This window comes from Vulpes vulpes, chromosome 15 (genome assembly GCF_048418805.1).
Source record: "Vulpes vulpes isolate BD-2025 chromosome 15, VulVul3, whole genome shotgun sequence".
Taxonomy (NCBI): Eukaryota; Metazoa; Chordata; class Mammalia; order Carnivora; family Canidae; genus Vulpes; species Vulpes vulpes.
The window spans coordinates 40,652,900-40,675,288 of record NC_132794.1 but is presented as its reverse complement, the minus strand read 5'-3'; the positions used below and the strand labels follow the sequence as shown (position 1 = coordinate 40,675,288).

The 22,389-nt window shown below is 36.6% G+C and overlaps 1 protein-coding gene across 4 annotated transcripts in view; it reads right to left on the bottom strand.

The window, feature by feature from the left end:
* Positions 1-2,186: 2,186 nt before the first annotated feature.
* KATNBL1 (katanin regulatory subunit B1 like 1) overlaps positions 2,187-22,389 on the bottom strand; it is a 56,439-nt gene continuing 36,236 nt past the window's right edge. For 3 of the 4 annotated variants that reach the window (XM_072738188.1, XM_072738187.1, XM_072738185.1), the window contains exons 2-10: positions 15,637-15,767; positions 14,668-14,708; positions 12,588-12,867; positions 10,986-11,104; positions 9,821-9,871; positions 9,647-9,736; positions 9,210-9,299; positions 7,639-7,732; positions 2,187-6,108 (exon numbers count right to left, since the gene is read on the bottom strand). In XM_072738188.1, the coding sequence (XP_072594289.1) occupies positions 6,076-6,108; positions 7,639-7,732; positions 9,210-9,299; positions 9,647-9,736; positions 9,821-9,871; positions 10,986-11,104; positions 12,588-12,867; positions 14,668-14,708; positions 15,637-15,753 (915 nt within the window). In that variant the 5' untranslated portion in view covers positions 15,754-15,767 and the 3' untranslated portion in view covers positions 2,187-6,075. Of the gene's footprint in view, positions 6,109-7,638; positions 7,733-9,209; positions 9,300-9,646; positions 9,737-9,820; positions 9,872-10,985; positions 11,105-12,587; positions 12,868-14,667; positions 14,709-15,636; positions 15,866-22,389 lie in introns of those variants that run through there. The other variant, XM_072738186.1, reaches the window with a different exon arrangement.

The following is a 22,389-nucleotide window of genomic DNA, read 5'->3' as shown; positions in this document are numbered from 1 at the left end:
TTTTACATATTACATGAAAATACCTTCACTTTGCACTTTATAGATAGTCCCCCTCATACATGGATCCCATGTGAAGAGTAGACACTACACAATAGAAAAACAATTGCAACAACCTTTAAGAATCAAACACATTTTATTTTATTTTTTAAAAAGATTTTATTTATTCATTCATAGAGACACAGAGACAGAGGGAGAAGCAGGCTCCATGCAGAGAGCCTGATGCGGGACTCGATCCCGGGTCTCCAGGATCACGCCCGGGCCACAGGTGGTGCCAAACCACTGAGCCACCGGGGCTGCCCTCAAACACATTCTAGCTAAGGTTTTTACCTGTTGTAGCATGAACATTTACAAACCAATTTCCTAAATCAAAAAAGTGAGAGAAGAAAACTGGATATTCTTATTCTAAAATTATTCATTTTTAGCTGCTGTCACAAACAGCTTTGGATTATTCAGTAACTTCCTCAATAACAACGTATGCCCAAAGATGCCAATCCTTGCATTATTCTGTAAGAATCGATGCCTACTGTTTGCACGGCTTTGTGCTCAGTACAGGACACATGACAGAACAGTCTGGGCCTCAGGGCGTTACCAACCTAGCCGGGACAACAGATGAACAGTTAGGAAACCCTGATAACAGTAGTGTTAGGACGACAGGGTCAAGAGGAGGGTGTGTGGCAGATGCCCCAAATGGTTTTAGGAGGTGTTTAACCTGCGTTTCAGTTGAGACCTGAAGGAAATGGTAAAAGGGTGAACTTGGGGAAGATTGTCCAGGCACACAAACCATTTGCGAAGGATGTTTTCAGCATTGCAGTTTTTGCAGTTTCCCAGAAATGGAAGGAAGTTCCTGCTAGTTGAAGCACTGGAAGAGAGGAGGAGGAGGACTCAACAGACTGTAGATCATACCGTTTATTCTAAGAGGCCCTAGGAAGTAAAATTTGTGCTTTATTGGCTATGCGAGGGCAGCTTGTGAGGAGGACTGCATAGAGAGGCAAGAACAATGCCAGAGCCCAGCAGGCGGCTGCTGGAATAACGTAGACTAAGGTCATAGGGAGAGGCGGAGAGACGGAAAATGAGAGAGACTGAGGGACGCGCACTAACAGGATCTGATGGCTAATTTGGAGATGATTCAGAGCTCCGTGGCTTGATCATTGCTGACATTAGGGCTATTCTGTGAGAATGGAAACCCAGGACCAGGATACTTTCCGTCCCTGGGGGTCGGGGGGGGGGGGGTAGTGAGGGGTGAGTAGGGTTGGTGGAGGTGGAGAATGAGGTCAATTCTGGATATACTGAATTTAACGGGTCTACAAGATGTCCCAGTGGACGTTCTCAGTAGGCAACTGCAGATATAATTTATGAGCTAAGAGATTTAAGGCAAGATATTTCAGAATGATAAACATGTTCAATGTTTTCACAACCTTTAAAAAAAAATCCATATCCATTTGATCCATCAAAAAACAGCCTCTCGTCCACCCCCAAAATGAGAACAATGAATGTAGACAGTACAGGAACCTATGGGAATAAACAATGTTTTCAGGGAACTGGTAGAGTGAGAAGAGGCCTTGAAACAGAACTTTGAATGCTGCCATCTAAGGGATAGGCAGAGAAGTCTTCAAAAGAAGGGACTGAGAAGTGAATTGGTTGTCCCCTCTACCAATTTCTGATCTAAGGAGAGGAAAAGGAATCTGGAAAGCTAAGGGCGAAAGATAGGTCCCTCCTAAACTTTCTGAGCTTTAGAATCTGCCTAAAAGTATCAGCCTTCGTTTCTCCTGCCATTGTTGAGGCCAAAGTACAGTTATACAGAAGAGAACTGGTGAGTGTACTAAAGGCAAGTCAGGGGTGAATTAGGTCCTCACTCATCTCGTCAACTAATCGTACACAAAGGGCTAATGAAGTTTTTTTTCCTCTCTCTCTCTTTTTAAAATCAAAGTAAAAAAGTAAATGGACACCAAACCTCTCCTCCTGACTTCTGGAAGATGAGGTCCAATCCTAACTCAAGCTCCATGTTGCAGGTTTGGTTGATAAATAGTTAATTCTAGAAGCAAGTAATTCTGGCAATTCATGCTGTCATAACAGTCTTGGCTAGGTTCAGGACAATATATATATATATTGCACTTGATTTTTACTGACATTTGATTTTAGTAGATGCTGTTAAGTCAATGATCTTACCCAGAGAACGTTACAATGACTACAACATTTTATTTATTTATTTACTTATTTATTAAAGATTTTATTTATTTACTCATGAGAGACAGAGAGAGAGGGGCAGAGACACAGGCCGAGGGAGAAGCAGGCTCCATGCAGGGAGCCTGACGCGGGACTCGATCCGGGGTCTCCAGGATCACACCCTGGGCTGCAGGCGGCGCTAAACCGCTGCGCCACCGGGGCTACCCAATGGCTACAATATTTTAAATATTAAGTACAGCATTGGAAAATATATTCATTATACTGGGTATATAATACATAGTATTTTTTATTGTTATACCTATTGTCATAGCTACTGAATCAATCAAGCTATCTTGCAACTTAGAGGCATACAGTGTTTAGGGTTGAATTTTTTAATTCTATATTCTTGTTACAGAATAAAAAAGTAGTTGGTCACAAAGTTTTATGTCAATTTTCATAGTTAGAGTTAGAAATTAAGGGAGAATGAATACCAGCCAATGCCCAGCAATACTATTTCCATTTGAAGTAATCCAGAAAATAAAAATTCATATTGAAATATAAGTAGTGCATCCACATGGATCACTCCAGTTAAGTCAGTTCCTTGTGATTCTTTTTTTTTTTCTTCTTCTTTAAATCAACAAAGGCAATTGACATTACCATCTTGCTCTTAAATAGGAAGATAACTGGGAGTGACTGCTAAAATATTAACTTAAATTTTGCTTTTCAAGCTCCTTGACTGATTTAAGTAGCTAAATATTTAAATATAATTCCTACTATCAGCATTTAATAGCTAATAATCATTTCTCAAGTTATCCATTCATGTTAATTATACCAACAACTTGCCAAATACAGAAATGTTCTAAGTTTGTGAAAATTATTACTATTTCAAAAGCCAGAAATGTAGCCCTGAGTCCATATGACCATTTTTAAGACTAGGATATAACATGTATCAAGAATATTTAAGGGCATAAAGATTTCATTCCTCAGTAGCCCTTAGAGTTTAGTGCTGATATTGATTTCCCCAAGTAGATACAGTATTTATATCCAAATCCTCATATCTCAGGATTCAAGTAAATAATCTGCCAAATTACTTTTGAAATTACTGCCAAATGATTAATTTTAAAAGCCATCTGATAATGCTTGCTTCCTAATTTTTAACCCTTATCTGATCATGACCACTTATTACAATATTCATTCACTCTATCTCTAGTAGAAGCAAATTACTTGATTACAACCCTCTATCATCTCAATAAACTTCCTGTTCCTAGACCTGCAAAGTTAGCAAAGTCAAGTACAGAATACCTACGAGGGTAGAAGAGGTAGAAAGGCATAGAGATGTCGGGTAGTCCCTCAGTTCTGGATACTGCTCAGCAGCACAATAACAAATGAGTGATGACAGACAGTACTTGTTCTAATGTAGGTCAATATAACAGCCAAAATACTTTGGAAACACTTTCTTTGGCTCTTTCTGAAGATCAGATCAACACTGTTCTGATTAAATAGCATAAGAGGAGCTTAATAGCAACCAAAGTGTTCAACAGTATTTACTTACCTAACATCTCTTATCCAAAAATCTAAAAATAGCACTAAAAATAATACTAATCATAACTCAGTAACTGAGAAACGTAGGTACTAACATAAATTGCCATGGGGCCAAGAACAGAAATTAGGAGTTGTGTGGTACTGAATAGTATTTGTGAGCTAAAGACTCTACTGCCTCATATACCTCCGAGTATACTTTCCTTTAACAAACTCAAACTTAGACACAAGAACTCAGTGTTAATAGGATTTCACCTTTTCTTACTATGTTTTATTTGTATCTGATTTTTACTGAAATTTAATTTATTGAAATTTGATTTTTAAAAGATACTATTTAGAAAATGATCTTACTCAGAGAAAATTACAGTGACATAATATTGTAGATATTACATTAATACTATGTTTAAATATTAGATTAAAAGTCTATACTATCACAAATACCAATTATTTGAGTTGTTTATCCATTTGAGATGAAAGTTTTATGCTAAGCTATACACATCACCTTCCTTGTGACTAAGCTGAATTTGTGAGATATGTACCTAAGAGAAGTTGTAATCTGTAGCCATGAATAGTTCTGTGTATGTGTGTAAAGCTAATCAACCTATAAAAGGATTGAACTCCTGTCCTTAGCCTTATTAGCACCTGCTCCAACTGAGTTAACTGGTTCAAACTGTTAGATAAGACAGTGATAATTAAAGGAATAGGAACAAAGAAAGGTTATATTTCATCATCTTAAGGTTTCACAGAGATGACGCAGGTTGACAATTCAAATTCCCACCTTCTGAAAAACAACTTCTAAATAACTCAACTCTCAAATCACCAAAATGCCGTACTCTTAAATTATTCTAAAGACTTAAGAAAATAACCAATTATTAAAATTGATGCTCACTGTGAGGAATACATAGCTATATGAAATATAGGTAGACAAAAAGTAAAGCTCAGTGACAAATGACATTTTTAAGGGAAAAAAGTTGGGATTCACATCAGTACTGGCTAACTGGATACATGCTAAAGATTTACATTCAAGTGCTTTTAGAATTATTGCAGAGAAATTACTAAAAATCTTTGCTCAGATACCTCTCAGGCTTATAAAGATGAGATGATGCACAAACTACCAAAAGTGGTATTTAAATCCCAATCACTTTCAAGATAAGATATACAGCTGTTACGACATTCCAGAAGTGGGTGCACTGACACTAAAAATGGTATAAAAAAAAGGACCTCATATGGTCTGCTGGCATTTCATACCAACCACTGGAGGAGGTAGTAACGTAAAGGGTTGGAATTTAAAACAAGGTCAGCACTAACTGTAAACGTTTCTAAAGAACTGTATGTAATTCTTTAAAACATGAGTAGTGAAAAAGAATTGGAACTGATATAAAAGTAGAGTTAAATGAAGCAAAAATTAGAAATATTTAGTGAATTTACTCAAATGAAGAAAGCTTAAATGATACAGAACTGAAAATATTAGAAATCTATATACAATAAAAAGTGAATATAAATTAGCCAATTCCATGGACATTTCCAGTTAGCATTCACACAAATACATATTCACTTTTTTCTTTTTATATAGGAATAACACATACATACATGACAATGATTCTGACAAAAAAAAAATCAAAGATACTAGAAATATTCTCAAGTGTTAAAAATGGTATGGAATAAGTTTTAACAACAATGTTCTACATGAATGGAAACCCTTGATTTGATTCCATGATTTTATCATGCCAGAAGCATGGCTGGTTTTAATTTTTTTAAACAGATATTGGTACACATTGGCTTATTAATAATTAAGGCTTTTTGTATACACAGTGTCTCAGTGTGAACAAATTTTTAGTATTGATTATTTGCTATGACATTTAAACTTGCAAAGTCTTTTCAAAATAAGAAAATAGCTGCACACATTTAAGTGTTTTCTTATAAAACACAATCTTCAAAAAGTCACTATGATTGGTCTTTGTGATTCCTAGTAATAAGTCCTGTCTTCTGTTTGACACAGTATAAATTATATTCTTAAACAGGATTGCATTAAGACCCAGTAGTTCTTTTTTTTTTTTTTTTTTTTTTTTAAGACCCAGTTCTTAAAACAATGTTACCAAATAATTATATAAATCCCAAATGCAGCAAAGGTGAACCATCCTCATAGTGCACTTTCACCTCACTGAAGTTGAAGCTGCTCCTTTTGGATATTTTCCCACTTCAATGTGAAGCAGATTGTTAGGGTTTCATTAGTGGTTTCATATGCGGCTTTTTAAAGAAAAAAAAAGTTTTTATTTCTTCCACAGTTCACAGTTCTCAGATGAAAATTCTTTTTGGAAAGCTCAGTCTAGGGATGTTTTGAATTATCAAATGCTCTTTAATAGACGGATTCTCTCAATGCAACTGTAATAAATAAGCGTCTACATCCTTAGAAAACAAAACAAAAACATTTCATTAGCTGGTACGGCAAATACACAGATGCACACCCCATTTTCCTCTCCCTTTTTGTCACTTGACTTGCTTTTGCTTTCTTTTGTGACCTTCTGAGGGTAAAAAATGTGTCTTACTGAATTAAGCTGCATTTTGTTTAGCCAGGGTCTGGCTAAAAGCATACAGCACATTCTCAATAAATGTTTAAGTGTTGAGTGAATGCTCTGGTTCCTGTGATCAAACAACTCTGCTTTTATAGTGAAGCAAGATCATGAAATCACTTCCAGCAATTCCTGCAGTGTTATATAAACTCTAGGCCAGCTTGATGACACAGCCTTTCTGATTTCTACCCTGGAAAAAATTAACAATTGAGGGTTTAACACTGTAAAAGAGGTTTTTATCCCAGTTAAAGGAACTTCACAGAACTTGTAATCATTCACTATTCTATTCAATAATAAATATAGTATCTTAAGGTCAAGTCACAAATAAAGCTTCTCTGGATAAAAAATTGCAATTGAAAACAAATTTCTAAGGAAACAATATTTTTTCAGTACTAACAAGAATGCAAGGTGCCTCCAGAATGAGGTGATATATGATGCATGCTCTATATCCATTTTCTATCAAATTTTACTTTCTTTTCCCTCCCATTATTGAAAGAACAAATTAAAACAACAACAAAGCACTGGGAAATTGATTTTATGACATTTTCATTAAGAATTCTACAAAGTAAAAAAAAAAAAAAAAGAATTCTACAAAGTAAAATTACACACACTTATAACACACTTGATACATCATTTTGCTTCTTTTCTTGAAGGTATACAAGTAGAATATCGCAACTAAGCCCATAACATAATTATCTCTTACTTAGAATACTGTGTTTTTAAACTAAAGAATGCTTGTATATTTGTAATTAATGCCCATTTATGCCCAGTAAACAGGTGCAAATATTTCTTAACAGTGATTTTTTCCCCCTGAAATTATATTTTAACTACCAATGTTTTCTGGAGTTTAAATATTAAAATCCAAATTAGCAATGTGCATTTTCCTTTAAGATATAAGAAAATAAAGAATAATGTCAAATTTGTACTGTGATTTGAACATTTACTTTCCCAAAAGCATGACATTAGCAAAAGCCAAGTAAGAATTAATACCCTGAAACCACTTGATCAGGTTCCTCATCCCCTCGCTTCCTGAGTGTCCCTATCTTTTCAAATGTCTTCCTAACCTAACTAGTTCTCTAATGGAACTAGTTCATTAAATTCCCTCTAGCACATCATTTCCATAGCTATATCTGAAACATATTCAATGGCTAATTCCTGTGTTCCTTGCAAAAGTCATATTCATACCCAGAGGACCTTAAGCATTTGTAAATATGAAACTGACTTTAGGCCTTATTAGAATAATACTATATTGGATATTTGAAAGACTTCCTTTATGGATGTATAATACCAACATATTATTTCTTATATTTAATTAAGCTTAAATAGAGATTTTAAGCTTAACTTTTTAAGCTTAAATATAGATTACCTTGGCTATATTACCAGTGTATCCTGGAACCAAAGTAAGATGGTTTTCCTGTTCCCATAATCCACTTAATTGTTGTTTTAAAATCTGAATATTTCTATGAGAAAAAAAGAAAAAATGCAAATATAAGAATATGAACATAGTAAATACACTTAATGAACAGTTTTTAAAATTTCAAGTATTTATCAGGAGAATTGTACCACTTGAAATCAAGGAGCTATTTATTTATTTATTTATTTATTTATTTATTTTCAAGGAGCTCTTTAAAATAATATTTGCAAATCATGGAAATGATTTAAATGATTTACTTATTTGTTAAAGCAGGAAAGAAAACCAGGCATTTGGAACATTTGGGCAACCTGGTCTTGGGTTGAAGTGGGAAATTTTTGAGAGCCTAGAGAGAAAATCTTTAAGAAGATTGTTGGGAGCGACACCTGGGCGGTTCAGTGGTTGAGCGTCTGCCTTCAACCCAGGGCATGAACCCTGGGGTCCTGGGATTGAGTCCTACATCAGGCTCCCAGCAGGAAGCCTGCTTTTCCCTCTGCCTGTGTCTCTGCATTTCTCATGAATAAATAAATAAAATCTTAAAAAAAAAAAAAGAAGATTGTTGGGAGATAATTTTTGGCAGCTTCATGATAATCTTGCTCATTTGGTAGAATGCCCATACATTTTTAGATCAAGGCGATAGTCAAATTATGATGATTATAATACAGTTTTTAGAATTACAATCATCCACATTGGATTCTCAGGTTAATGTCTAGGTAGTCAAAAGACTTATAGGTTGCAGGATGCTTCCATCCCTGTGCCTCAAAACTTAGTCCACCAGAAGCCATCTCTTTTTTTCTCCTTTACTCACTGTAACAGATATGAGGGTTAAACAACTACTGTGCTTTTTCCCTCCTAAAATGAAGTGTAAGGTTCTGTCAGAAAAAGAGAGGGGATTACTGGACTTTGGAATTCAACTTACATGTATAATTTTCACATGTGAACACTATTCCAATTTAATATTTCTCTGAAGATAAAGAAAATCAGTTATTATTTAATGATAATAATGGAATAGAATTATTACCTAGTTTATTTTCATTTTTATTTTTTAAAGATTTTATTTATTTATTCATGATAGACAGAGAGAGAGAGAGAGGCAGAGACACAGGCAGAGGGAGAAGCAAGCTCCATGCCGGGAGCCTGACGTGGGACTCGATCCCGGGACTCCAAGATAGAGCCCTGGGCCAAAGGCAGGTGCTAAACTGCTGAGCCACCCAGGGATCCCCCTATTACCTAGTTTAACCAAATGGCTTTTCATTTTTTCTTTTTTTCAAATATTTTATTTATTTATTCATGAGAGACACAGAGAGAGAGAGAGAGAGAGAGAGAGAGAGAGAGAGGCAGAGACACAGGCAGAGGGAGAAGCAGGCTCCACACAGGGAGCCTGACATGGGACTTGATCCCAGGTCTCCAGGATCACACTCCGGGCTGAAGGCGGCGCTAAACCACTGACCTACCCGGGCTGCCCTCAAATGGCTTTTCTGAAAAAAATTTTATTAGATTGAGTTTCTCTTTAAAGATATACTCACCCATCATTTATAATTTCTGTTTTGGATGATAGTTCTGACCACCACCTTTTTATGACTGCTTGAAGCCAGTTTAAGCCAACTATTATATATCTGAAATGACATTAGGTTACAAAATTCAAGTGTTTTCATACAAGACTTTACAAAAAAGGATACAAACTCTGCCCCCACTTCAAAAAGCAGACACACTGATCTTTCCCCTTAAAAAAGAATTTTTTTTTACTACTTTCAAAGCTCTAATTTATGTAAGTTGTTTACAGATGCTTTTGTAATTATTCTTTACTCATTTCATATTCTTTTCTTAATTGGACTATACATAAGCTCCTTGAAAACAGAAACCATGCATATCTCATGGAGCTCAATCTATCGCTATACACTCACAAGAAACAAAATCAAGGATGTTGAAAGAGAAAAATCAACTGAGTCACATCAGCACTTACTCTTCAAATCTGCTCTTAAGTAGGGACTTTACTAGAGGCAACAAATCTACACAGCAGCCAAGTGAGATATATTGTTTTTCTTCCTGTAAACTAAAACAAATACTAAGTTGTAAAAATATGAACAAGGCATTTGTCCTCCTTTAAACTTACTTTTTTCTGAAAAATATTTTTTACCTATTGGTGAGCACAGGAAGGCAATCCACAACAACTCCAAGGTCTTCTATCCTGTGGGTACAAAACTGCTTAGAGAGCTGATTTCCTTATTTATAACCTGCACATTACTTTTGAGAAATCTACTCATTGAACAAATAACCTGAGTCTCTATGATGAGCCAGGTGTTGGGGATACAGCAGTAAACAAAGAGAGCGTTTGTATTTCAGAGCGTGTGTGGGGATGGTGTGTGGAAGAAGGCAGAGACAGATAACAAATAAGTAAAATATATAGAGTATGTGGATGGTAGTAAGTGCTACGGAAAAAAAAAAAGGACAGAGAGTGAATAAATATGTATTTTGAAATAAGGTGGTCAGGGAAGGCCTAAGATAATGCTTGAGAAACGGGGCATCTGGGTGGCTCAGGAGGGTAAGCATGACTCTTGCTTTTGGTTCAGGTCATCATCATCTCAGGAACATGAGATCTGGTCCCTGTGGGCTCTGTGCTCTGAGCACGGAGACTGCTTAAGAATCTTTCTCTCCTTCTCTCTCTCCCTCTGCCTGCCACCGCTTCCGCCACTCCCCCCATGTGCCCACATACTCCTCGCCCTCTATCTCTCTAGGAAAAAAAATGTTTGAGAAGAGACTTGAATATACTGAGGAAGGCCATGCTTAAAATTTTCACTCAAAGGGGATTTTTAAAAGGTTACTTTCCCCAACCTGATATTTCTTAGTTTTATTTTTTTTAATTTTTATTTATTTATGATAGTCACAGAGAGAGAGAGAGAGAGAGAGAGAGAGAGAGGAGAGGCAGAGACACAGGCAGAGGGAGAAGCAGGCTCCATGCACCGGGAGCGCGACGTGGGATTTGATCCCGGGTCTCCAGGATCGTGCCCTGGGCCAAAGGCAGGCGCTAAACCGCTGCGCCACCCAGGGATCCCTATTTCTTAGTTTTATATATAAGAATCTTAGAAAAGGTAATAGCTTTGTTCAATATGATGAAACAGATGCTTTCCTGTATTTTGGTTACTCAGAGACTAGTGATAAATATAATTTAGGCTATACTGTTGTAAATGAAGCCAAATATAGGAAATTTAAAATACCAGTATAACATAAAAAAGAAGAGGCACTTCAACATAAAACACTGGAAATTACTTTATTAATTTATCAAGCTTGGAGGTCACACTTACCTCACCAAATAAGCTACAAGTTCACTTATACTTCTCTTTCTCCAGAATGTTAAAGCTACATTCAATCTCAAATTCCTGCTGAACAAAACCTGTGCCATCATTTCATGATCCTGAGAAACCTGAAAGGCAGTAATCTAATTTGTTAAAAAGCACTCTGAAAGCATGAAATCATTTTTTCCAATTAAATTATTCTGGTAGACATATTTTATAATTATGCAGAGGTGACTCCTTTTACTGACCCCAAAAATGGAACATTGCAGTTGAACATGGTAAACAAATGATCTGAATAAATTTAGGATGTTTATTTTTTATCAATACTTTTAATTTGCTACCATTTTTAAAAATCTCAATAATTTGCAAAGCAAATTATTTTTAGTTCACCTATAAACCTAGGATTTAATTTATTATATGGATTAAAGGAAAAGATAAATATATACAGGATAGTCATTATCAACTGAGTAACATGGGAAGGAAACAATAAAAATTCAGTTCTGCAACCAGCACTTAAATTTATTCACTCGGGACACCTAGGTGGCTCAGCGGTTGAGCAGATGAGCATCTGCCTTTGGCTCAGGTTATCATCCTGGAGTCCTAGGATTGAGTCCCATATCGGGCGCCTTGCGGGGGGGAGCCTGCTTCTCCCTCTGCCTGTGTCTCTGCCTCTCTCTTGGAAAATGTTTTCCAAGGTATCATGCCAGAGAGAAATAATACTAAGTTTACTGAATCATAGCAAAAGAAATTAATGTTATGTATCCATTAAAAAATTGTGGAAGCATTTAATTATATGGAAAAAAAATCCAAATTTGTTAAACATAAAAATCAAGTAAGCAAACAACATGTACAATATGATAAAAATAGATACATTAAAAATTTAATACTGTTATTTCTAAATGTTGAGATTATGACTAATTTTTTCCTTGGGGTTTAGTTTCTACAACATATACAATAAACATGTAATAATTATTATAAACTCATATTTATAAACTTAACTATTCCTTCAAATGACCATTTTTTAAAAAAACCTGTTTTTGAGGTGTTGTATCATAAATCCCTCCATTGAAAGTATGTAATACAATTTTTAATAAATTTACAGAATTAAACAACCATCATTACAATCCAGTTTTAGAGTATTTCTTATTACCCATACCCACCCAGCCTCTCAATTCCCCTGAGCCTGTTCAAACAATTACTTTCACCCGAGTTAAAAGAGCAGCAAACCTCAGCAGGTTTGTTTGCCTAAACGAAGCTTCCAGTGGCAAGTCTGAGAGCCAAGCAAAACGTTCCTGGGTAACTAGCTTTGGTGGTCTAGGTTTTAGGCAAGATTTCTTCTTTTCCTTTCCTTTAAATTCTCTGCTGCCTAACTTGCCATTCTGAATATTTAATGCAGCTTATCAACCATTTCATTCCATTTCAGATATCGCTAACTTAGGGAAATGGAGTAACTACTGATTCAAATTTGGTTAATCTAGAAAACTGTCTCAGGGAGTTATAATCACTCAGTCTGAATTCAACAGGCAATGGATGACTCTGCTAGCAGAATATGACAAATAAAAATACGAATAGTGCAATAGGAACAAAGTTAAGCTCATTTAAATAACTTACCTCAGAAAAAAACCCACTATATTTTGATGATGGGCTTTCTGTCTGTGAAGAACCAGCATCACTGGAGTTAACCAAATATGTTCGACTATCGTGGTGTAATTTTTCAGGCAGGTGGCCTGCACAAGCTAGTTCATTTTCTTTATTTGCCATGTCACAGCCCCCACTTCTAGGGGACTGTTTTTTTCTGTAACAAGGATTTGGAAAAGGATGATGCACTTTCTTTCTGCGATAGATCACCTTGCGTAGTTTATCTGGGCTTTTCACAGCTTGTCCAACTGTTCTGTAAGAATTGATTTGTTTAAATGAAAAAGAACATGAAAACTGTTACAACTTTTTAAGCAGAAAGATTTAATAGGCCACATTTTGTGATCACAATTCACTAAAATTAGAAGAGAATTTTTTTTTAAGATTTTATTTATTTATTCATGAGACACACACACACAGAGGCAGAGACACAGGCAAAAGGAGAAGCAGGCTCCCTGTGGGGACCCTGATGGTGGAACTCGATCCCAGGACCCCGGGGTCACAACCTGAGCCGAAGGCAGACGCTCAACCGCTGGGCCCCCCAGGCGTCCCAGAAGTAAAGAGAATTTAAAAACTCTTAACTCTTAGATCAAAGTGGAAAGTAAAAGGGAAAAAATTACAAACCATTTGGAAAGCAATGAAAAGGATACTTTATACCAAATGAAACTAAAGAGGCATAATAAGTAGATGCTTTAAAAAAGAAATAGGGCGGGGATCCCTGGGTGGCTCAGCGGTTTAGCACCTGCCTTTGGTCCAGGGCATGATCCTGGATTCCCAGGATCGAGTCCTGCGTCATGCTCTGGCTCCTCTGCCTGTGTCTCTGCATCTCTCTCTCTCTCTGTCTCTTGTGAATAAATAAATAAATCTTAAAAAAAAAAAAAAAAAAAAAAAAGGAAATAGGAAATAGAAGTTTGAATTGTGAAAATCTGAATATATATGTAAAGATTTTTTATTTATTCATTTGAGAGAGACAGAGAGAGGGAGGGAGAACATGAGCAGAGGGGAGGGTTAGAGGGAGAGGGAGAAGCAGACTACCCACTGAGTAGTTTGCTTGACTTGGGGCTGGATCCCAGACTCTGGGATCATGACTTGAGCCAAAAGTAGATGCTTAAGTAACTGAGCCACCCCGGGGCCCCCAAAATACTTATTTTGATTAAAATTAAGTATATTTAATTTGTTTAAGTATGATAAAACACAACAGAGCAAACCTTTCATATGGTGATTCTCAAATATTCTGGCCTCAAAATGCCTTGCAAATCTTAAAAATTATTGAGGTTTCAAAAGAATTCTTTTATGTGGGAAATATCTACTGATATTTACTATATCAGACACTGAAACTGAGGAAACTTATTGATTCACTTAAGAAATAATAAGCTCATTACATATTAACATAGAATATTTTACCAAAAAATCTGTCTTCCAAAACAAAATATAGCGAGAAGAATGGCACTGTTTTTTACATTTGTGCAAAATCTCTAATATCTAGTTTAACAGAAGACATCTGGATTCTCAGAATTGCTTTTGAATTTAATGTACTATGGTATCAAATATCATGTAGCCCCTGGAAAACTCTACTGTATTTGTAAGACAGTAAACAGTTTTGTAACTGTTTTGTAACAGTTGTAACACTCTTTGTAAGAGTGAAAATAAAGGTGAGTTAATGTTATTGTTATGAATATAGTCTTGACCTCATAAAATCCCAGGACCCCTACTGTCCTCAGGTCCATTTTGAGCACCAGCAGTTTAGTAGAAAGTGCCTTTAGAGTTCAGAAGATCTGAGAACAAATGCCATTTTTTAATATTTTCTGGCTGTATGTCCCTGAACAAATCACACATCTTTAGTTTTTCTCATCAACTATTAGGGTCCATGATATCTTTCTAGTTGGGTTATTGTAAGGATTTGGAGATAATACTGATGTGTTTTCCACAGTGATGGGCACGAAGGAGCTATTTGACAATAAATTGCTTACTAATAAAAGAGAAAACTTCTCTTTTCCTCTCTTTTCATTCTTACCTTTTATTATTTGTTTCCTACAAACTTTAAAGAAGCTCTTACCTATTTTTGTAAGCAGCCAACTGATTTGGAGATTTCTTAACCTGAAAAATAAAAGTAGATAATTAACAGCATATTTAAGTTCTTTTGTGAAGCTATGTAAACTTTGTGACTGATATCAACAAATATGAAATTCCATAGGTAAGTGTTTCCGATTAAAGCTGCAGTCTCAGTCTATAGTTATAACATTGTGTGTAGGTATACTTGACAAAGCAACATACCCAACTCCCTATTTTCCATGCCACTAGTCGTATATTTTACTTACATGGTACTTAGTAAGTATGTTGACTTTTAATATCACTTAAAAGAAATATCAGCATGAATGAGCATTGCAACGGTGAAAAAAAAAGCACCTCCGCGATTCCTCTTTAGAATTAAACTATAATACTCAAATGATATACCAAAACACCATACTGTCCATAAACTTTTTAGATCTTTTGGAATATAAACAGTTTTCAATATTTCATTAATTCCACGTAATTTTGGGAGATTAAGCAAATCATCACCTTTTTGTTGTTTAAATAATTTAACTAAAACTATCCATAGACTTAATGGTTTAAACTTTCTGTGATGTACCGAATGACTGTGTCTCCCCAAAATTCATGTTGAAATCCTAATGCCCCAAATGAAGGATATGAGGAGGTGGGGCCTCTGGGAGGTGATTAGGTCATGAGGGGGGCACCCTCAAGAATGGGATCAGTACCCTTATAAAAGAGACCGCGGGGAGCTCTCTTGCCTCTCCCGCCATGTGAGGAGGAGACAGCAGAGAAGACAGCCACCTATGAACCAGGAAACAGGCTCTAATCAGATACCATATTGGCCAGGGCCTTTATCTTGGACTTCTTCCCAGCCTCCAGAACTGTGAGAAATACATTTCCATTGTTTATAAGTCCCCTGGTCTATGGTATTCTATAGCACCATGAACAGATGAAGATATACTGTCTTACCATTACCTAGAAACTATGCACTTACCTCCTTCATGTTCTTATTAGTAAAATTAGAGATCCTTTTTCTAGGAAGATCAGTGGAGTGATCCTCAATATTATTACAAAAGATTCGTTTTTTAACATTGTGGGCTTCAGATGCCATAATCTCTTAAATACCTAAACAACAAAACAAAAATAATATATGGAAAATACAAAAAGCAAAAGAGCCTGATTACACCCTTAACAGATATATGTAAAAATACAACACTATGTAAAAGAGGTTTATGAGTAAAGCAGAGGACATAGTTCTAATTTATATACTTTAAAAAATCATAAACAGAGGAAATACAAGACAGGAAATTGGGCTCTTTCTGTTCTCATTCCTTAGTTGTAGCCAGTTAATGATATTATGGCATAGATTTTTGCCAATGCAATATGTCAATCTTTCCATTTTCTCTCTCTCTCTCTATATATATATATGTGTGTGTATATTAAATTAAAATTAAATTTAAATTTACAGGTTATGAAATCATGTCTATATAGTAACATCAATGATATCCATATGTCTTGAAGCCTAGTTTTAGAATCAAATCACTAGGGGCACCTGGATGGCTCAGTCAGCTAAGCATCTGACTACTTCAGCTCAGGTCTTGATCTCAGGGTCCTGGGATGGAGCCCCATGTCAAGCTCCATGCCCAGCAGAGAGTCTGCTTCTGCCTCTCTCTCTTTCCTTTTGCCCCTGCCCCTGCTTGTGCTCTCTCTCCCTCTTTCTCAAATAAATAAATAAATAAATAAATAAATAAATAAATAAATAAAATCTTAAAAAAAAAAAAAGAATCAAATCACTGGGTCAAATACAACTACAAGCAGGCAGAGGAACAAAACTATATATATCTGACTTGTTTTATGCCCAATCCTTAAATTTTTTTCATTCTTTCAGTTAGCTCTTCAGAGCTTTCCTCTACCTTTGCTTTTTTTTTTTTTTTTTTTTAAGATTTTATTTATTTATGATAGGCATAGAGAGAGAGAGGGAGAGAGGCAGAGACACAGGCAGAGGGAGAAGCAGGCTCCATGCCGGAAGCCCTATGCGGCACTTGATCCCAGGACTCCAGGATCGCGCCCTGGGCCAAAGGCAGGCGCTAAACCGCTGAGCCACCCAGGGATCCCCTATCCTCTACCTTTGAAAAAACAATCACAATTTTCTATTCCTTCAATTATATCCAAAGAGGGGGAAAATATACTATTACTTCTTTTACATAAAAGAATAAATTAGTGATTCCCCCACTTGCGCTCAAGTTTCCCACAGGAAATTTATTTCAAGCCATGACCTGAACACAAGTCCCTCCCTCATTCATTTTTTAAATGTTTACTGAGCATCCACTATATGCCAGGCACTGGAATTAATGTAGATGATGGATCAGAGATGCTCTTCTAAACAATCACTTGGGAAGCTTTTAGAAAATACGATCTTTCTGGGCCCTAACTTCAGACTAGAACTCAGCAGGTCTCTGGAGTGAAGCCCAAAGCAATTATATTTTTAAAAAGCTCTGCAGCATTTCTGATGCATACTCTTAGAAGAAAATCTGCCTTAGAGAATTTTCCAAAAATATGCACAAACACATGAAAATTTGGAAATAATCTCAGGGTACTCTAAGATTTCTTGCCATTGATCCATGGGCATCCCTTCCAGCTGCAACTCCAGGTTTAAAGACCTTTCAGATTAGACTTTTTAAAAAATAAATAATTGCAGTAATACAATAAACACTCTGACAGAGGGGCAGTCATGTGAGTCAGAAAAGCTTTACTGAGGAGAGACTTAAAGGACAAATAACACATTGAAAAAACAGCATGTGCAGAACTGAAGGGCATGAAGCAACATGGTTTGTCTGGCAATCTCTTAAGATGCATGTGACTGGAGCTTAGGCTGGAAGTGGGTTGTAGCAGAGTGAAAAATGAGGCTGGAGAGATAGAAGCTGGATCCCATAAAGGATCGTTTGTACAGGTAAGCGTTTCTTTTTTAAAGAAAGGGGAGCTTGGGGCAGCCCAGGTGGCTCAGCGGTTTAGGGCCGCCTTCAGCCCAGGGTCTGATCCTGAAGACGGGTGATTGAGTCCCACGTCCCTCATCAGGCTCCCTGCATGGAGCCTGCTTCTCCCTCTGCCTGTGTCTCTGCCCCTCTCTGTGTATGTGTGTGTCTCTCTCATGAATAAATAAATAAAATCTTAAAAAAAAAAAGAAAGGGGAACTTTTATTAAAGATAATGGACTAAACGTATGTAATTACTTGTTCCCTTCCCTGAAACCCCATTACAATGATAGTAAAGGGTTTTTAAAGGCATAAAATGCATAAGGACAAAGAGAAATAATGAGTTGATGACAATAACATTTGAAAACTGAAAAGCAGAAATGATAAATGACAGCAGATTTGAGAAAGCCAAATCCTAAATCAGCAGTGAGGAATGGTAAAAAGCAGAATCCCCAAAAGGTTCAGGAATTGGCAATATTGAGGACATCAAGAAGTAGGGATAAATGTGGGTTTAAGAATAAGGAGAATGACTGAATATCCATTTAAGACACAATTAGCCCCTAGATTCCTTTCCCTATTCCTTTTTTTTTTTTTTAAAGATTTTATTTATTTATTCATGAGAGGCACAGAGGCAGAGAGGCAGAGACACAGGCAGAGAGAGAAGCAGGCTCCATGCAGGGAGCCTGATGTGGGACCGATCCTGGGCCTCCAGGATCACGCCCCGGGCTGAAGGCAGGCACTAAACCACTTAGCCATCCAGGGATCCCCCTTTCCCTATTCCAATAAAAGTTTTATTGTATGGAATATTTAAAACAAGAGTCCTTGGTTTAGGAAACACCAGGCATGAATGAAGGAGCGGAGTATAGTCTAACAGGGGATCAAGTGAAAGTTTACATACTAAATGTTGAGATCTAACCTTCTTTCTACCATTTGCCTCATGGATGCTTGCAGCCAGCTTTATATACTCCAGGAAGAGTACAGAAGATCCTTCTTTGGGAACTCTGATAAGTCCCAGGGGAAAACACACACACACACACACACACACACACACACACACACACACAGACTCTCTCTCTCTCTCTCTCTCTCCTAAAAATAGTGACATCAGTGATGGTCAAAGTCCTCAAAGAACTGTTTTCCATCTTGATTATGGTGATAGTTACCTGTCAAAACTAATAGAACTATGCACTAAAACAGGTGAATTTTTATCATACATAAACTATATCACAATAAACCTGACTTGCAGAAATCCTCGAGCGACAAGAACAAATTGTATACATGAACCACAAATGAGACAAGAAACAAAGCAACAAAGATTTGGAAAATAAAAATAGGATATAATAAGACAGAAAAAAAATCAATAGAAAGCTTGAAGAGAAATTTGAGGCTATCTCCTGAAATACAGAAAAAAAAGGTAACATTGGCTTAAAGGAACCAATATCCAAATAAATGGAATTTCAGAAAGAATACAGGGAAGACAAAGAAGAAATCAAGGAAATAACTGAAAAATGTACAGGATTGAAGGACATGAATTTCCACATTGAAAGAGCACAATGAGGTCAGCATTGGGGATGAAAATACACCTACAAGGCACATAACTGTAAAATTTCAGAGCACTAATGAATCTGAAAACATACGGAGCAAATAAACAATATCCCCTCCCAATGACTGATGGAACAAATAGACAAATTCAACAAGGCTATAAGACAATACTATCAACCAACAGAATAAAATCAACATCGATCAAAAACTCCAACCAACAACAGCAGAACAAGGACATGCCATGATGATGATGCAAGTTAAAACCACAATGACGCACTATTTCACAACCACCATAATGGCTATAATAAAAATGACACAAAATAACAAATGCTGAGAAGGATGTGGAGAAACTGGAACCATCACACATTACTGTAGAAAGGTAAAATGGCACAGTGACTCGGGGAAAGAGGTTGGCAGTTTCTTGAAATGTTAAATACGGATTTACCATATGACCCAGCAATTCCACTCCTACATATTTACTAACAAGAAATGAAAGTTTATGTCAACACAAAGACTTGTATGCAAATGTTGATAAAAACATTATTCAGAATAGCCAAAAAAGTGGAAACAACTCAAATGTCTATCAGTTGGTGAATGGAAAAATAAAACATGATATATTTGTTGGGAATACTACTCAACAACAAAAATGAACAAAATATTAATACATGTAACACTAGGTATGAAACATCACACTAAGTGAAAGAAGCCAAACACAGAAGACAAGATATTATGTGATTTCATTTATATGAAATGTCCATAGAAGTAGAGAGGATACAGGGGCACTTGGGTGGCTCAGTTGGTTAAGCATCTGACTTCAGCTTGGGTCATGATTTCAGGATCCTGGGATGGAGCCCCAAGAAAGGTTCTCCACTCCGGGAGTCGGTTTGTCTCTCTCCTTCTGCCTCTCTCTCTGCTCGTGCTCTCTCTCAAATAAATGAAATCTTAAAAAGAAAAAAAGTAAAGAGCACAGAGACAGAAAGTAGATTAATGGTTGCCTACAGCTGAGGTGGGAGTGAGAGTAACTGGAAATGGACACAACGCTTCTCTGGGGGTGATGGCAGTGATGGAATGTTCTTTTTTTTTTTTTTTAATTTATTTATGATAGTCACAGAGAGAGAGAGAGAGGCAGAGACACAGGCGGAGGAAGAAGCAGGCTCCATGCACCGGGAGCCCGATGTGGGATTCGATCCCGGGTCTCCAGGATCGCGCCCTGGGCCAAAGGCAGGCGCCAAACCGCTGCGCCACCCAGGGATCCCTTTTTTTTTTTTTTTTTTTAATTTTTTTTTTTTAATTTGGAATGTTCTAAAATTAGATTGTGGTTGAGGATTATACAATTCTGTATATACTTGTACTAAGTGAGCTGTAATTTAAAACGGGTGTATTTTACAGTATGTAAATTATACTTCAATAAAGCTTTAAAAAAGTAAATTATCAAAATTGTAATTGGCAATGTCTCATTACAGAGGATTTTTTACACTACAAATTCCATTTTGTTTTATATCTTATGCATTTGGTGCCACCCTTCTTGGGCAGTAAGATTATCCTTTCCCCTCCAGAACATTTGACAGTGCTATTAAAATAGTTTAAAGCAACTACTGAGGCTCCTAGGTGTTTCCACAGTGCTGTTTGATAATATTCAAAAAGAGAATAATCTGAAACAGGATTAAAAGTGGATGAAGACAATGATTATAGAAACTAGAAAAGATAATCTTTTAATGAAAAAAGAATAAAAGGAAGCACCTAAAGAGAATAAAAGGACTAGGAGATACTGAGAAGAATCCAAAATACTAACTTTACCTAACTTTATGTTCTGAACATTGAATATAACACATTATTTTTTATTTTTATTTATTTTTTATTTATTTTTTTCACATTTTTAAAAATAAAGATAAGAAAGTGATTACTATGGATATTTTCTTTAGAAAGTAGGAAAAACCCAGCATGTAGAAGGAGCTGAAGGGTTGAATCCTCCTTACACAGTAGCTATCTCTTATCAGAAAGATGAAAAGGGATTCACGGCTGTCAAATCAAGACATTAAACAGCTCTAAGTGTTTGCATACTCCCTACCTACTCACAGCAATGGAAAAAACTCATCATAAAGGAATGAAACATGTCTGGACTTTTGTCCCTAATAACTTATTATATAGTTCAAGATCAAGTTAATTTAAGCTTTCATTTTATATTAATATACTAGCAATATATCAACTATTTACATTGTATTTAACTCTGCAATCTCACTAGGCAACTTCATTTCTCTTATTTTTTTTTTTTAATTTTTTTATTTATTTATGGTAGTCACAGAGAGAGAGAGAGAGAGAGAGGCAGAGACACAGGCGGAGGGAGAAGCAGGCTCCATGCACCGGGAGCCCGACGTGGGATTCGATCCCGGGTCTCCAGGATCGCGCCCTGGGCCAAAGGCAGGCGCCAAACCGCTGCGCCACCCAGGGATCCCCATTTCTCTTCTTAAAAAGCAAAGCATGTTTGTGCACAGAGAATTATAATCATTAATATTCTTGGTATCAAGTATTCTCCTCCAATTACCACCACAGACTCTCACAAAAGGCTTGAATGGTATTCCCTAAGAGTCCAGAGGCTGAAAACTGTATATAACCGTTACTGTGTAATTATAAAATACATAAATAAAGTGGTTTTAGAATTTAAAGCTTTAGCCTAACACTGCAGTCCAGGAGATAACTAGGCTGGTCAGGGGCAGAGTGGAGGGCACAGAATCCACGCTACGCTACCGCATCTTTGTCTCCGTGAAGTGACTGCACCTCATCCCCATCCCTAACCACAGGACCATTAGCACTTGCCAGCCAGGACAGCTAAGATGAGGGTACTAATTCTTCTAGGAGATGTCAAGAGACAAATGCATATCAACTACATGGGAGTTCTACCTCTTATCCTTCCCTTACCCTATAAGGGGAAACTCTTCTCTTCTCTAAGTCCAACAGTTGATGTGTAAAGCTAAGAAACAGACAAATCACAGGTTTCCCCAGAAGGCAGCTGCCACACAAGAAAATAAATGGGAAGGATGAACACAGACTTTTTTCTTCAAGAATTTCAATGAAGGTGAGAGGAACAGAAGGTTAAAGATGAGATTTTTCTGGTACAATCCTTAGAGCCTGAGGCTATGGATTCCCTCCACCTAAATTCAGCTACCAGACACTTAATAACTGCTTTGGTAACTGCAGCACTTATTGAAATATCTAACAATGAAGTTTGCATCAGGT